This window comes from Hermetia illucens, chromosome 3 (assembly GCF_905115235.1).
Source record: "Hermetia illucens chromosome 3, iHerIll2.2.curated.20191125, whole genome shotgun sequence".
Taxonomy (NCBI): domain Eukaryota; kingdom Metazoa; phylum Arthropoda; class Insecta; order Diptera; family Stratiomyidae; genus Hermetia; species Hermetia illucens.
The window spans coordinates 119,074,614-119,091,241 of NC_051851.1; the positions used below are offsets into that span (position 1 = coordinate 119,074,614).

General features: G+C 41.5%; 1 protein-coding gene across 1 annotated transcript; it reads left to right on the forward strand.

Moving 5' to 3' along the window:
• Positions 1–10,588: 10,588 nt before the first annotated feature.
• LOC119650814 (fibroin heavy chain-like) lies at positions 10,589–13,274 on the forward strand. The gene is made up of 2 exons (XM_038053952.1): positions 10,589–10,722; positions 11,337–13,274. The coding sequence occupies exons 1-2, from the start codon at positions 10,711–10,713 to the stop codon at positions 13,164–13,166; spliced, it is 1,842 nt and encodes a 613-aa protein (XP_037909880.1). The 5' UTR covers positions 10,589–10,710; the 3' UTR covers positions 13,167–13,274.
• The last annotated feature ends 3,354 nt before the right edge of the window (positions 13,275–16,628 follow it).

The following is a 16,628-nucleotide window of genomic DNA, read 5'->3' on the forward strand; positions in this document are numbered from 1 at the left end:
CCGTAGGAAAAGGGATACGATCAGTATTCGTGTTGGTCACAGAAAATAACCGTTTTATTAATTGAAATGTATTAATTAAGTAATTATCCAAAATAGGCATTCGTTTGACATTGCTTCCAATGCAAGCTGTGCCATGGTCCAAAAGGGGTCAGTTACTTTAAGGACCTATTCTCAAAAAATCTGAAAAAATTGTGGTGGTCTGTTCACATGGTATCTAGGCTACGAAATACTGTCTGTTATGACATCTGCTCAAATAGAGTTAAGAATAGGATATTGCTGTAATTTAAAAATTTACTGCAAACGCCGCTTAAGTTGGTACTACATCCACATTCCAGTAATATATGCTTTAATAAGAAGCAGCACCGGTATGCTTGGTGGAAATCCTACTATTATTAACAAAGTTATAGTAGGATGAGGTTGCCTCCTTCGCATCAAATTATTACTTCTTAAGAGATAGTGTCAGTACCGCATCAAATCGATTATTGGGTATATTCAACGTATATACACTACGAGCTTTATATAAATAGAAGCATTATGTACACAAATATTCTTACACAAAAATTAACAAAACCTTTCGCAGCTGAAGCGACGAGCTTCCGGTTTCCGACGTGTTTATACTCGTAGTTTATCGATTTTCAGCGAAAGGTTTGTCATGTAAGAAACTTTCCTTTTTAATATCCTCTTTGTTTTTTGTTTGTTTCAGGCATGTCATTTCTGCCTAGCCCTAGCCCCTTAACTACACCTTTTGGGTGATATTCCAGTGATCTGGAGCTGTGGTTGCCCTAATTTTAGAAAGTGCCAAGTTTCAATAAATCGGAACTAGATCCCACAAATGGTGGAAACTAATCTGTGTGCTAAAATTGATACTTTACAATAAAACAACCATAAAATAAGGTGACGCAGTTCGAACAAGACGGGACGGAGAACACAATTAATACACAAATCTTTATAGATTAACCCTATTGATCATTAGCTTGGCGACCTTTCCCAATATTTCGATTTTATATCAGAAACGCATTAACGTGTTAATAACTACTATTTGAACAAATTGTAGTATTATATTGTCTAGTTCCACCTAACTCATACTACAAAGAGCTGTTTGCTTCTATTACAAAATCTAGAGAGAGCCTGGAAGTTTTTAAATTGAAATGTTAAAATGAAATAATGATGCTTCCAGTAAAAATCCCCTCTGTTCACGATTTGGAATAAGGTTTATGGTTGCCATAATACAATCTGGGGGCATAAAGGATCAACCATATCTACAAACCACCGTTGTCGATTCTTGGTAATGTACTTCAATTACCATTCCCTTTTTTCGAAGATTAACGAGGAAGTATAAATATGGTACTTATAGGATGATCCAAAGCGAAAACCAGCTTACCCTCACCGATTTCAATTGATTTAATAAGGAAGACATGACATTCCTCCGTATAAAAATCTGGAATAGAATTTATATGAAGCAAATGTCTTTATTACTGAAGATAACTCGTGTTCACCGACCAATGATCAAGCTAAAAGTTCAAAACTGTGCTGCTACTCAGCACATTATACGTGCGGATGCTTTGCCCCGAATCTCTGAAATCAACATTTTTCGTCAATCGCTGTGGTCCAGAAGGATGATACACTTCTTGAGAACCTGCAATCCGACTCCAAATACCAATTCAAGGAGTTCCCTACTTTTGGCTCACATTGCTCTGTCTACTTGCTTTATGTGTTCTTGGAACCTCGGTGTAATGAGCCGTTTTCTTAAGCCAATGTAGAACATCTTGCAATCAATGCAGTTGATTTTATTTATTTCACTTTTCTATTCTTATATTAATTGGTCCTTTTCGCTTCCTAATCGTCTCTCCGCTGGATCCGACTTCTATATTATATTTTCCTAGATAAGATTTAATTCTGTATAAATGTTTGGACAATGGTATGCTGATGCATTTTGTTTCTTCTAGAGTGATTGTTTGTCCGAAGAATGTTGTATCCTGGTCCTTCTTCTTCTTGATCAGTTTTTCTATTACTTCGGCCGTGTAACCGTTCTTCATTGCTATATCAACTATGTACATCCATTCTTTATGGAAACCTGCCTTGATTAGGGTATGTGCAGAGCTGGTGAACTATTGAATTGTAGGGAGCCATGTTTTGTGTTACGGTATGAGCCGAACTTACTATTATCGTGACCTTGACTCACCTTTGGTTTTCTATACACCTCGAATTCGAGCTTCTCACTATTGCTCAATATGCATCATCATAACGAACGGCGCAACGACCGGTATCCGGTCTAGGTCTGCCTTAGTAAGGAACTCCAGACCTCACGGTTTTACGCCGATGCCCACCAATTCGATATTCCTAAAAGCTGTCTGGCATCCTGGCCTACGCCATCGTTCCATCTCAGGCAGGATCTGCCTCGTCTTCTCTATCTACCATAGATACTGCCCTTATAGGCTTTTCGGGCTGGATCATCCTCATCCATACGTCCATCCTCATGTAGAGGGCCAAAAATTCTTCAGACGATTCTTTTCGCCAATGCAGCCAAGAGTTTGTAATTTTTCTTGTTAAGAACCCATGTCTCCGAGGAATACATGAGGACTGGCAAGATCATTGTACATTGTACAGTAAGCGCTTTGACCCTATAGTGAGACGTTTCGAGCGGAACAGTTTTTGTAATCTGAAATAGGCTCTGTTGGCTGTCAACAGAATTCGTACGCGGATTTCGTCGTCGTAGCTGTTATGGGATGTGATTTTCGACTCTAAATAGGAGAAATTATCAACGGTCTCAAAGTTGTAGTCTCCTATCTTTTTTCTTCTCGTTTGACCAGTGTGATTTGATGTTGTTGGTTGGTTGGTTTTTGGCGCTGACGTTGCCGCCGTTCATATATTTTGTCTTGCAGCAGCAGCAGATCTTCAGTATAGGTCATTTGTTTGGTGGACTTAAAGAAGATCATGCCTCTCGCATTTACCCCGGAATCCTGGAGCATTTTTTCTAGGGCCAAGTTAAAGAGGACGCATGATAGGGCATCCCCTTGTTTTAGACCGTTGTTGATGTCAAATGGTCCTGAGAATGATCCTGCTGTTTTTGTCTGGCCTCACACATTGGTCAGGGTAAGCCTAGTCAGTCTTACCAAATTCGTCGGGGTACCGAATTCTCCCATGGCCGTGTATAGTTTTATCCTGGCTATGCTTTCATAGGCAGCCTTATTGTTGATGAAAAGATGGTGCAACTGATGTCCATATTCCAACAGTTTTTCCATCGCTTGCCGCAGAGAGAAAATCTGATCTGCTGCTGATTTGCCTGAAGTGAAGCCTCTTTGTCATGGTCCTATGATGTTCTGGGCGTATGGAGCCGTCCGGCCTAGCAAGATAAAGGAGTATATCTTATAAATGGTACTCAGCAACGTGATACCTCTATAAGTGCTGCACTGTGTGATATCCCCCTATTTATGTAAGGGACGGATAATGCCCCGTTACCAGTCGTCAGGCATTGATCCTCTTTCCCACACTTTGAGCATCAGAGAAGATCTGATTTGTTGCTGGTTCCCCTGGATTGAAGCCTCTTTGGTATGGGTCAATGATGTTCTGGGCGTATGGGGCTATCTGGCCTAGCAACATAGCGGAGAATATATTATAGATGGTACTCCGCAACATGCACTGCATGATATCTCCCGTTTTTTATATGGGGCAGATAATGCCTCGTCGCTAATCGTCAGACATTGGTTCGCTGTTCCACACCTTGAACATAAGTCAATGAACCACTTGGGGTAATTGGTCGCCTCCATATTTAGCCAATTCGACTGTAATTCAGCGACTGGCGAGTTATTATTTTTAAGCCGATGCGAATTGCACGGACTGTTTCTTCTATACTCGGTGGTGCCACTATTTGTCCCTCGTCTTCAATTGGCGGTACCTCCAACTCGGCGATGTTCTGGCTGTTCATTAAAGTTCTCTACCCACCGCTCCAATATGCCCATTCTGTCAGAAATAAAATGTTCCTCTTCGTCTCGGCAGGATGAACATCGAGGTGTGTAAGGCTACATCCTGCTGATTTGTTGGTAAAACTTCCACGCCTGGTGCGGGTTCATTATTCGTAGGCCCAAGGATGCTAGAGACCCGTGTTCTTCCCTCTCCACTATAAATTAAATATTCGGTTGTTCTGTTAATCTCTCTTAGCGTGTCGTCGACTGTATCCTTTTCCACTAATGCAAATGCATCATCGACATATATGAACCATATTGTCGGCATTATCACCTTTTCTTCAATAACTAATTCAACAGAATCCGTAAACATTTCCGTCACAAGTGGTCACATTAGGTTGCCCGTCGACACTCCTGCTATTTTTTTGTAGAATTTCCCACGGAATGTAAAATAATTTTCGCTCATTCACAGTGATGCCAATTTTGAGTATGTTTTCACTCTTGGTCTCCAATCTGCTGTGTTAGTAAGTTTCTTCAGCCAAACTGCTAGTAGGTGAATAGCTTATTTAACTGGAGTTTGGAAACAGCGCTTTTCCGTCGAATGATACTAGCTCTTAGGAAGAGAAAAGGACCCATTAACAGAAAAGAGAAAAGTGGAATATGTAAAATAAACTGCGATGATTGCGTGATGTTCACCATTGGGCAAATAAAACTGCTTATAACAGCAAGGTTCCAAGAACACATAAAGCAAGTAGACAAGGGAGAAAGGCGGGGAGCCAATACGGTGCGATCATCGGTTGCTATACACGTTATCGAGGAGGGACATTTTGTGAAGAGGGAAAATCTGGACCTGCTGCGGCAAGTGAATAAGTCGCACACCTTGGACGCATAGGAAGGCCTTGAAATAATGCGGAAGGATTCCGCAAAATTGATGAAAACAGACGAGTGGAACTATACATCGAGACTTATTAAAGAACTTACAAATATAGGAATTGCCCACCCACTAATTATTGCTAATTGATATTCATTAACGCTGGAAGTATAATATCATCATCTCTGCCTGCATATGTACCTTTTTTACAATTTGTATCCCTAAATATGTATCTTGGACCTTTTAACTTTTCTTATTTGAAAACAAATAAACTTCCTAATGATTTCATAGCTAAAGTACTGAAAAAGGGGGCGAGTAGCTCCCAAAATACATATATACGAGTAATAAAAAGATATTGTAGTGGGAAAAACTACATTGGTTTTTTTTAAGAAACTACAAGCATCGGAACAGTAACTATTTTCTGATATTAGTGTTGACGTAAATTGTAAAATGCGCCATCAGGGTGATGCACTGATATGAAATCTTAGCCTCGAAATATGTCCGTTTGCGATATTTTTTCTCACATAAACTAAGCACCTCCTTCCTTCCACGTAACCTTGTGTGCCCAACGACCCTAATTTGAGTGGTCCTATCACTGTTCCCATCTAATTATGGATTTTTCCTTTTCGCCTTTTTTCGCTTTTGATCAAATGAAGATTAACTGTATTTTATACATATATGTCCGTTATCTTATTTGCCAGGGTGTTAATTGGCACCATTCCTGAGGTAACGAACACCACATAATTCGAGACGGTCCCGGAGGCAGAACCGACCCTTAGGGCTGCTCTTCTGTAGACCGCACTAAATTTGTATGCGCTAGATAAGATATGCAGCGCTGATTCCCAAACTGGGACTGTATACAACAAGATAGAACTCACTTCCCTGGTTACAAGTAACCAGCAAGTATGCAGGATCACTTCTATTTTTTCCTCCGCGAGTTCCAATCCAGCAATGGCCGACCAAACCTTATCAGGACTGATTGCTTCGCATGACTACAACTCAGCATGTTCGAGATGCTGTGCAACCACAACAAGTGCAATGCCGTCCTCTCTCCCCCGGGACCGGAAAATAAAGAACATCTTGTGTCTAATGTTCCACATAGTCAGTTATTAAAGCCGACTGACATCAAAATTGGTGTGGAGGTAGAAACGAAGTTATATAGCGCCAATTTGCGCCTACCCGGTGGATTTTTTTTCGAAATAACCATATAAGCGATTACATGGTCAATTCTAAGTAAAAAATGTTTAGTGAAAATTGTTCGCGCCAGTAGTAGTTTTCCAGTTATTCATGATCAAACATGTCGTTTTTCATCGATCAATGGACGATTTCAGCGGTTTATCGCAAATAACTCGAAAACCATCTATTTCATGTGAAAATGACATTACGGAAAAATAAAGCATATTAAATAACAAAAAGGACGAATTTTCTGTCGGGATTACCACGACCAGAGTTCTCTGAATGGTATCAGCGCCCCTCTCGTGCGACGGGAATAAACCTCTGTGATGATTTTCATGACTACTTTGAGACCGTTGATAATTTCTCCAGCTACGACGATGAAATCCGCGCACGGTCGTTGGCAGGCAACATAGCCTATTTCAGCTTATAAAAACTGTTACGTTCGAAACATCTCACCAAAGGGTCAAAGCTCTTACTGTACAAGACAATGATCTTGCCAGTCCTCATGTATTCCTTGAAGACTTGGGTTCTTAGAAAGGAAAATTGCGAACTCTTGGCCGCGTTCGAGAGAAGAATCCTCCGAAGAATATTTGGCCACCTACATGAGGATGGACGATTCCGTACTATATAACGACGAAATCTATGAGAGATACCATGGCCGTCAGGTTGTGGATAAAATCCGGCTCAATAGGTTACGGTGGGCGGGTCACTTAATCCGCATGGATGAGGATGATCCAGCTCGGAAAGTCTATAAGGGCAATATCTATGGTAGAAAAACAAGACGAGGCAGACCCTGCCTAAGATGGAGCGATGGCGTAGGCCAGGACGCCAGACAGCTTTTAGGAATATCGAATTGGTGGGCCTTGGCGCAAAACCGGGATGTGTGGGATTCCTTATTAAGGCAGGCCTAGACCGTATACCGGTTGTTGCGCCGTTGATGATGGTGATGCTTTCCCGCGAGATTACATCCACTTCAGAGCAGAGCTACTTAAAACATCCCCTTTTGCTCCGTAGGATGGCGAACTGTCTGTCACACCTGATTTATTTGGAAACGGTTAAGGGAAGAAAGAAATAAGAAAGAAGAAGAAAATTGGGTGGGGACCTGTGATCTTTGAATCCATTTTGCATACAGGAAGTGGGGCCATTTTGGGTTGAGTTTAAAGGGACTCCCTATACATGTGAAAGGGGGCTGTAAACTCTTCTTTTTACAGAGTATGGTCACATGGAGTATTAAATGAAAGGGCACGAATAGCAATTTTCCAAGCTGATCTTGTTTCTGGTATTGGGTGAAGCATAGGGGAGTGAAGATGTGCCCCGAAAAGTGTAGCAGGTCTCGTTCTCAGAACTTATTCAGCCGAACAAAATCACATAGATACATCTTTACAAAATCTAGGTTTCAAATACTTCGCAATCCGATACCTGCTCAAATAAAGTTAATAATAGCATATTCAGCCTGGGACCTCCTTAAGTTCCCTCTTGTAGTAAAAAATTTGATACCATTATAATCATCGTAAGGTAATCCATAATTTGGAAAAAATCCAACTATTATAAATAAAGCTATAGAAGATCAAAGTTTTATATTTCACGTGAATTTATCGCAATCGCATCAGACGTTATGACCATATAAAGTGAACTTACATGGAGGGCGGAGTTGGATATATAAAGGAAAATTTTGATGTTTTTGTCATGTACGAAGAGAAAAACCTGCAAAGGAAATTTCTCACACAAGATGAACACAAAACCTTTATACCGGAAGCTTCCAGTTTCCCGACCTATTCCGTTTTTTTTGGGCATTTTGAAAATTTTGAAAAATTGGATAAAGATACAAATGCGAATTTTTCACCATGTATTTACAAATATCTTGAGAACATGTAACATTTTTTCAACCCCCATTATTGAGTCCCAATTAAAAGAAAAACCGTTTAACGGGTGCCATGCTCTATAGCGTTCTGCTCATTTTAAAGGGAAAAAAAATAAATGAAATCTCAATATAAAAAGGTATATTTTTGAGAGCTTGTTAAATTAATTTTTTTTTTTGGAAATTTTGATGTTTTCCCACTTTTTCTCTAACATATAAAACACGGATCGGTGAATCGCATTATGTTAATTTGCGAACCGTCGAAATATGTCCCTCCAAAGCTTCACATGTCCTTTTTGGAGGGACATGTGAAGCTTTGGCTTCAATTCTCGCTCTTTTAGCAAAGTCGTTCGAACGACACTTTAGCTGTAATTTCCGAATTACTTGGAATATTGGAAAATCATTTTCTTTAAATATTCTACACTATATTTGGATACAATTGATGGGTCGATACAATCGATAGCTCGGACCCGACACACGGGGTGAGCCCCTAAAGTAGAGCTAAGAAGAAAACAAAAACCAATATCATTTACAAAGATAAGAAACTAGTACATAAGATAATTATGTGGTTCACTGAGGGCAGTTCAATTTTGCACCTTATTGGTCCAGTTCAAGTATACGAGTATATTTTATATGGTCCAGTCTTGTATTTTAATAGTTTAGCATTTAGGAGCACACGTAATCCAGATTGGCTTTGAGGTAATATACGTATGTACCTCAACTACGCGTCAGTTTGTCGAAATTCGTATACTTCCGGAGAAATTGCGCAAAATATTCCGAAAGCAGCTAAAACCATGATTTCTAATGCAACTTAAGTAGTGTGTGCTGATGCAGGACTCTCTTGGGCTTCAAAATGAAAAATTTTTTTAAATCTCTGCTTTTCGCTTAGCAAATCAATGTTAGATTACGACATGTAGAATAAAGTCGGACCTATAGCGATGATCCTCGAAAGAGCTTTTCTAAGCTCTTTCGTAATCCTAAATAAAGTTATTACCATTTAGTAAGGTATCGAGTTTGCACATATACCCTGGCAAGCCATATCCTAGAAATCGTTTAAAGGGATAGGAACATGTATTTAATCAACTAAGTTCGTAGAAGCTACAACAATTCCCATATACATTGCAAGTATCCCTCACAGATTTGACGCAAATACGGTCTCTACTAGTTGCAACATAAAAAAACTTGACTCCTAATCGTCCTTATTGCATCTTTGTTACTTCAGCAGGATAACCAATTGTACGAGTGTTGCCATGGCCTTTTCACAAAATTCCTAGAGAAATTAAATTTCTTACCAAATAAATAAGAATTAGTAATAACTTTTCAAAATATCTGAATAAGAGAGCCTTAATATGTGTTGATCCGCATAACGAAATGGGGGCGCACATTGCCATTGGAAATGATTATTCCTTTGATGTATAGTACATCTGCCTGAGAATCTGCCGCGAATTAGTTTGCGGCGCTCAACGTTCCATTGACAACTAATAGAGTATCGCAAAATTCCCTTGTTTATATTGTGACTACAGCTTCCATGTCAGTAAATTGCGTTCACATATTTAAAAAAAAAAATTTAAATAGAAAGGTACAAACTCGTGGCATAACCATTTTATTATTTTGAATTAATTCAAAATTCATTGAAAAATTAATAGATGATGAAAAGCCAACAACTGTGCTGCAGTTGGCCTAGCAACAAATCTACGAAAACAAGATCTCGGAATTTTTAACATTCAAATTTGATGTGTGTAATTTGGATCATCACTTTCGAGCCAATGTCAACTGATCATGACACGAATTCTTGGTTACAGTTTCCAAATTAGTAAAAATGCATTTATTCTAGCTTTGCTGCCGATAATGCTCGGGAAATTAAGATATGTTAGAAAAAGCTTTTGAATGGATGGATACGTCGAGAAACCGCTTCCTTTTAGCGCATCGGTAACAGTACCCAGATTCTTATCCTCATATGTGGAGCACTATAGCACCAAGACTTTTGCTTCCCAGAAAGAAAGCAATGATCTTCCCTATTTGATAATTCATGTATCCAAATAATCCTCTCATTAATCAACCTGTTGTCGGAAAGCATTTCCTTTTCAGTTTATTTACAATTTTTCCAATACCAAACCGCTCGAAATATCACACGACAACGACAGCTTGCTTAGCCGTCAGAACCACCTACTAATAAAAAATGCTTCAATTATCTGGAGCTACTTTTAACGAATACAGCTTTGTTAATGATCCTCAAAGACTGCAGGTTTCATCATAAACTTGGAATATGAAGGTGAAGCTAGAAAAAAACGACATGAACAAATCTGAGGTGGTCGTGCTAATAGAGCCGGCAAAAAACGGATGGTCCGGCTGCGCACGTATGCCCCACGCGTAAAACTTGATCGGGCCGCCATTCTGATACCGATCGCCAATCTATTACCCAAACGAAAGTAAAGCTATCCATCCGGTTATCTATGGGATTCAAGATGTATCCATTTTTCGCTACTTCTGTCCATTATCAAACGATCTCGTCTTCATCTTCTTATTATGTGTATATTTTATGTATTCACGCAGAGACCAACTAGAAAAAAATAGATCTGCTGCTGGTTCGTGCATAAAAAATAGAAAAAACCAGAAAATGGTCCACCGCGTTTTTTTTTATATGGATTTTTGGTCCGAATCAAAGGCGGTGACCAGCTCATTACCAATACATTGACAAACTTAGGAGATGATGATGATCATCATCTGTGATCTTGCGGTTTAAGTCTTTTATGCCCCAAACTTTTAATTTTTTGAATAAATTTTAAAACGAGTATAAAAGCGATTGACTGATCAAACTCAGCATCCAGTCAAAGGTTTGGAATCCATTCGGTTCTTATCCTTTTTCAGTTGTCCCTGGGATAGAGTTTAATATTTTAGGAAAAATGAAAATTTTCGTGAGTATTTTTCGACTAACTTTACTTGAGAAATCCAACGAAAAGTCGAACTGTGGCGATGATTTTCGAAAGGAGCTGGAGTAGAATCAAAAACACATCATCCGATATCCAATTTGGAATACCTTGCGGATAATCGAAATTGTGCTATTTCTCGGAAATCAGTGATAACGGATAATAAAAAGTGGCTGATCCTGCCTTGGACGTGAACTATTGGATATTATTCGCTCGTCCTGTGGATATACTCGTACATCCTTGAATTTTACCAAATCCGAACGTTGTGCCTGTACTATTTGAACTTTTGACGTGATTGTGACTTCGAACATTTGCCTTATTTGGATATAGTGAAAATTGAAGTAGACTGAAAGTGAAGACGGCAAACGTGATGGCAGGCACTTCTGTTATGACTTTGTTTCACTGAATCAGTTCTTTAATTCACAGACTTAGAGACTAGTGCGAAGAGTCTGCCGGTTCGCATTGGATTTTCATAAGTGGAAGACTATATTGCATAAAAATGTTGTGGCTCCTTTTGGTTCATACTAAGTTCGACTTTGCAACCAAACTATAATATTATGTTCGCAGGTGCTAATAAATTCAATTTTCTTCTTTCATTGCAGTTGTGCCTCTCTGCACTTCTCCTGGTAGCTGCTGCCGCCAGCGAAAAGAAGGGTGTACCACTTGAGAAGAAACTCGACAAACGTGGTCTCCTTGGTCTTGGCTACGGCTATGGTATCAATGGCTTGAACGCTGGATACCTTGGCGCTGGACACCTTGGTGGTGCCTGGAATGGAGTTACCAGCTATTCAAGCGGTCTCGGTTTGGGACACGGAGTCGTCGGAACCGGCGTCGTTGGTAGCGGTCTTGGCTACAGCGGTCTCGGAGGATGGAAAGGAGTAGCTCTTGGCTATGGAAGTGGTCTTGGCTACGGAGCTGGATGGAGATCCGGTCTTGGCTATGGAGCTTACGGATCTGGTGCCCTTTTGGGATCCGGAGCTGTTTTGGGATCTGGAGCTGCTTTGGCATCTGGAGCCGTTTTGGGATCCGGAGCTGTTTTGGGATCTGGTCTTGGATACAGCAGTGCTGCCCTCGGTGGTGCCGCTCTTAGTGGTGCTGCTCTCAGTGGTGCCGCTCTTGGTGGAGCCGCTGTTGTTGGAGCCGGAGCTGTCGGAGGTGCCGTCCTTGGAGGACACACTGACATCACCCGCACCGTTACCGTCGTCAAGGGAGTCCCACAACCCTACACCGTCGATAGCCCAGTCCCAGTCGCCGTCAACCGCCCAGTCCCAGTTCCAGTCTCAGTTCCAGTTCCACAACCCTACACTGTTGACCGTCCAGTTCCAGTCCCAATCAGGGAAGTCCAACAAGTTCCAGTCTCAGTCCCACAACCCTACACTGTTGAACGTAAAGTCCCATACCCAGTTCATGTTCCAGTAGACCGCCCATACCCAGTCCATGTTCCAGTTCCACAACCCTACGAAGTCACCCGCACCGTTCAAGTTCCAGTCAAGGTTCCCGTCCCACAACCCTACACTGTTGACCGTCCAGTCCCAGTCCAAGTTCCAGTTCAAGTTCCAGTCCCACAACCCTACACTGTAGAACGCAAGGTTCCATACCCAGTCCATGTTCCAGTTGACCGTCCAGTACCCGTCAGCGTACCACAACCCTACCACGTTCCAGTCGATCGTCCAGTCCCAGTCCAAGTTGACCGTCCAGTCCCATACCAAGTCAACGTACCAGTCGATCGCCCAGTCCCAGTTCCAGTTGAACGTCCAGTCCCAGTCCAAGTTAATGTTCCAGTTCCACAACCCATCACCGTAGACCGCCCAGTCCCAGTTGCCGTCAACCGCCCATACCCAGTTCCAGTCAACGTTGACCGTCCAGTCCCAGTTCCAGTTGAAAACCGCGTCCCAGTTCCAGTTGACAACCCAGTACCAGTTCCATACCGTGTACCAGTCCCAGTTGCCTCAGTTGCTCCAGCTCTCGCTCTCGGAACTGCTGCCCCAGCCCTCGCTATCGGAACTGCTGCCCCAGCTCTCGCTGGTGGTGCCATCGGTCTTGGTGCCGGCTATGGTGTCGGTCTTGGTGCCGGTCTTGGATACAGCTCACTCGCTCTAGGAACCGCTGCCCCAGCTCTTGCTCTCGGAACTGCTGCCCCAGCTCTCGCTGTCGGAACTGCTGCCCCAGCTCTCGCTGGTAGTGCCCTCGGTCTTGGTGCCAGTTATGGTGCCGGTCTTGGATACAGCTCACTCGCTGTAGGAACCGCTGCCCCAGCTCTCGCCCTTGGTGCTAAATCCATCGCTTTGGGAACCGCTGCTCCAGCTCTCGCTGTCGGAACTGTTGCTCCAGCTCTCGCTTCCTCATCCCTCGGTCTTGGCTATGGCTATGGACTCAAGTCCGCCTCCTGGGGACATGGCATTGCTTCCCACAGCCTCATTAAGAAGCATTAAGAACCACTTCCTACCTAAGGACTTGGCAAATAGTACAATAAGTAAACAAAAAGAATGAGATGAAAGTCGAAATTGTTTAAAACGAAAGTCATAAGAAATAATAAAAAATTATTAAAAAAAAAACTTTTAGCATTATTTAGTATTTTCAAATGAAAATTTACTTCCTACAGAACGGACCAATTAATAATTTCATGAATTTTAATGCCATAGAACCAGGGTCCTGGAGTGGAGCAAATTAATTGGAAATCTTGGTTAGTGATATAATCGAAAGAAGAATATCCAAAAAATGAACCAATAACTTTCCCTTTCTCATTGATAGCTATTTACTAACCTAGGTCACTTGCTTTATCATCCGATGTTGCTTTTCAACTTCATACGTTTTATTTCTTGTGGAACTTTTCCGCATAATTTTATCGATTGAATAAAAGATTGACGAAAACATGAAAAAACCAATATCTCATGTTTTTTGCCATTCAGATTGTCGCTCTCCGCCCGACAGCTAATAAATTTTAACTATCTCAGGGACAAATTAATATTTAAATATCAACTGGATTTTGAGTGTTTTGCATTTAATGAATTTCAGGTGGAGAAGTCTATTTGCATAATTAAGCAGTTACATTTCGATGTATTCGGAGATGATGCGTAGTTTAGTAGATCTGTTAGATGTTGCATCACTTCTGGACCGTTTTGATAACACAAAAAGCGGGTGAACATGTTTTCTGGGTGAATTATGTCTGGGATTTAGTGTGGGTCTGGTGATTGTTACCAAATAATAAGAGAGTAGCATAGTTTGAAATTAGATCCAATGGGTTGAATATTCAAAGTGGGTTGCACAATAGCTGGGCTTTTGGGTTAAATTTCTTAAGCGACAATGCGCAGCCCCACTAGGTTTTTACTGTTTTTCAATTTCATAATTCCGCGGATGTTTCATAACCAGATTTTGTTAGTTTCTAAAAAAAATTATTATCCGCATTTGTAAATCTACAGGTAATTGAACATTATAGTGGTTTCCGATAAAAAAGGATTGAACACCAGCGGAAAAACGCACAACCGTCAAACCGTCAATTGAAGTTAAGAAAAAATCTAGAACTACTGTAAACTTGTCAATGTAGCATAGTTTTTTAATCACATATAATGATTTGTTAAACTATTGCAGGTTTCTCTCCCCTAAAATTTTCGACTCCATAAACATTCATCACGTAGAACTCATAAATGGAAATTACAACGCCAAAATTTACTGGCAACTAGTGCGCCGAAAAACTTCCGCACCAAGCTGAAATCACAAAAGTGATTTTTCACAAAAGTGACAATAAAACATTGAGAACGGAATAGGCCCAGATTTGGACAACTGCTTCGGTGTTCTATGAAAGTTTTATCTCTCTTACGATTACATCCTGACGGAGAAGAACTACAACCAGTACCGGATGGTTAATCCGCGTACTTGCAATAACAAAAGCCCGAAACTTATCGATTTGGGTGTCACTAAAAATATTAAGTTTCAAATAATAACGTCCTCTTCGATTATTTTCACTTTAACAATGCACCCCTATCCATCCGAACATATCCAAGGTTCACAATCAGGAGAACTACTTGAAACAGATACATTAGTTACTTCGATCTATCTTCTTCCTTCATTTCAAATTCAATATCGGCGATGACATGGATAGCACACTACAATTTATCCGAGATAATAAAAGAAAGTGCAAATTAACTACTCAAACAATCAGCAAAAGGGACGATAGAACTCCTAATAGATGGAGAGCTGACTATATGAAAATTAACATTACTCCTTGCACTTCTTCCGTTTCTTCAGCCTTTGTCCCGTTCACAAGCGAGGTCGGCCCGTCGTATACGATTTCGCCACTTGGTTCTGTCAAATGCCTGACCTAGATGCAAGGCTTCCAAATCTCCATCCGTTGTTTGGCCCGGCCTTTTTGTCGGTTACCATCGATTTCGATGTTTAGACCAATCTTGGCAAGCCAATTTTCGTTAGCATAAATTACGAGACCATATCATCGAAGACGCCTCTATCGCAATTTTTCTACGGTCGGTGTAACCCCATATCGATTGTAGATGTGACCAAAACGTGTCACGCCACTCGTCCAACGCAACATCTTCGTCTCCATTACTCGCAAAGCTCCCCGTCTCTGCATTTGTGAAAAACACTTATATCTTCTTGCCAAGAGCATCAGACCATACCTCTGCATCGTATTGCAGGACAGACTTCGATGAATTTATCAGGAGACGTCGCCTACTAGACGTAATAATAATAATCGTTGGCCCAACAATCCGTATTAGATCAGGGCCTTGAAGTGTGTTAGAGCACTTGATTCAAGACGGTAACGGTACACTACAGGGCAGCATGTAGGAAGTAGTGTGCGCAGCATTGCGCTCGCCCGAGATTATTACCCTGACTTGACTCAGGTACTCATTCGCAGCTGAGTCGATTGGTATCCGACGTCAAATCAAGATACAAATTCTATTGCCACCAGTAAGATTTGAACCGCGACTTTCCGTACGACAGCCTTGTGCTCTAACCACTCAGCTATCCAGACACTACTAGACGTAGGGCCTCAAAATTTGCCATTAGTCGACTTAAAGCCGAAATTCCAGCCCTGTCCACTACTGCACTGAATTGCTCGCGAAAGCTCATCTTTGAGGCAAGAGTCAGTCCAAGGTCCTTACTGTTGGTTTTGACTCGATTATCGATTCGCCGATCGAAATGGGACCCAGAGTCGAAATTTTCTTTTCAGTCAGAATAGCTTCTTCGTTTTTTTCCAGTGCAAGGTTCAAACTATGAGCAGTTACCCATCCACCTACCCGTCACATCAATATGCCAAGTCTGCTTTGCATCTGTTCGACAGTGAGTCCGGCGCGACTGTTCTGGCATGTCGAGTCTAAACAAACTATCATAGGAAGCGATCTAGAGGTCCGGCCCTAGGATGGATACCTGTGCTACTCTACGTAACATTCATTCTCCTCTCGCCCTCTAGCGTCTCGTGCAGCCCGGAGCGGTTCCTCAGAAAATCCCTCAATATCCGCAAGAGATAGTAGGGCACGTGGAAAGTATTGTCTAGTGACCCATTAACGGAAGAGCAAAAAAGTGGAATTTACAAAATAAGCTGCAATGATTGTGAGATGGTCTACATTGGCTATACAAAACGCCTCATCACGACTAGGTAGCAAGGGCAGTTAGAGGAAGTAGAGAAGGGAGAAAGACGAGGATCCAACACGGTGCGTTCTTCGGTAGCGATGCACGTCATCGAGGAAGGTCATTCTGGGACGAGGCCAAATCTGGAGCTGGTACGACAAGTGAATAAGCCAACACCTTGGACGCATGGGAGAGCTTGGAAATATTGCGAAAGGATGGAGGGAATTGTGTAACGAGGCTAATTAAAAAACTTGCTGACAAACATAGGGACCGCACCATCCACTAACTATTGGTGGCCATTAACCCAATTA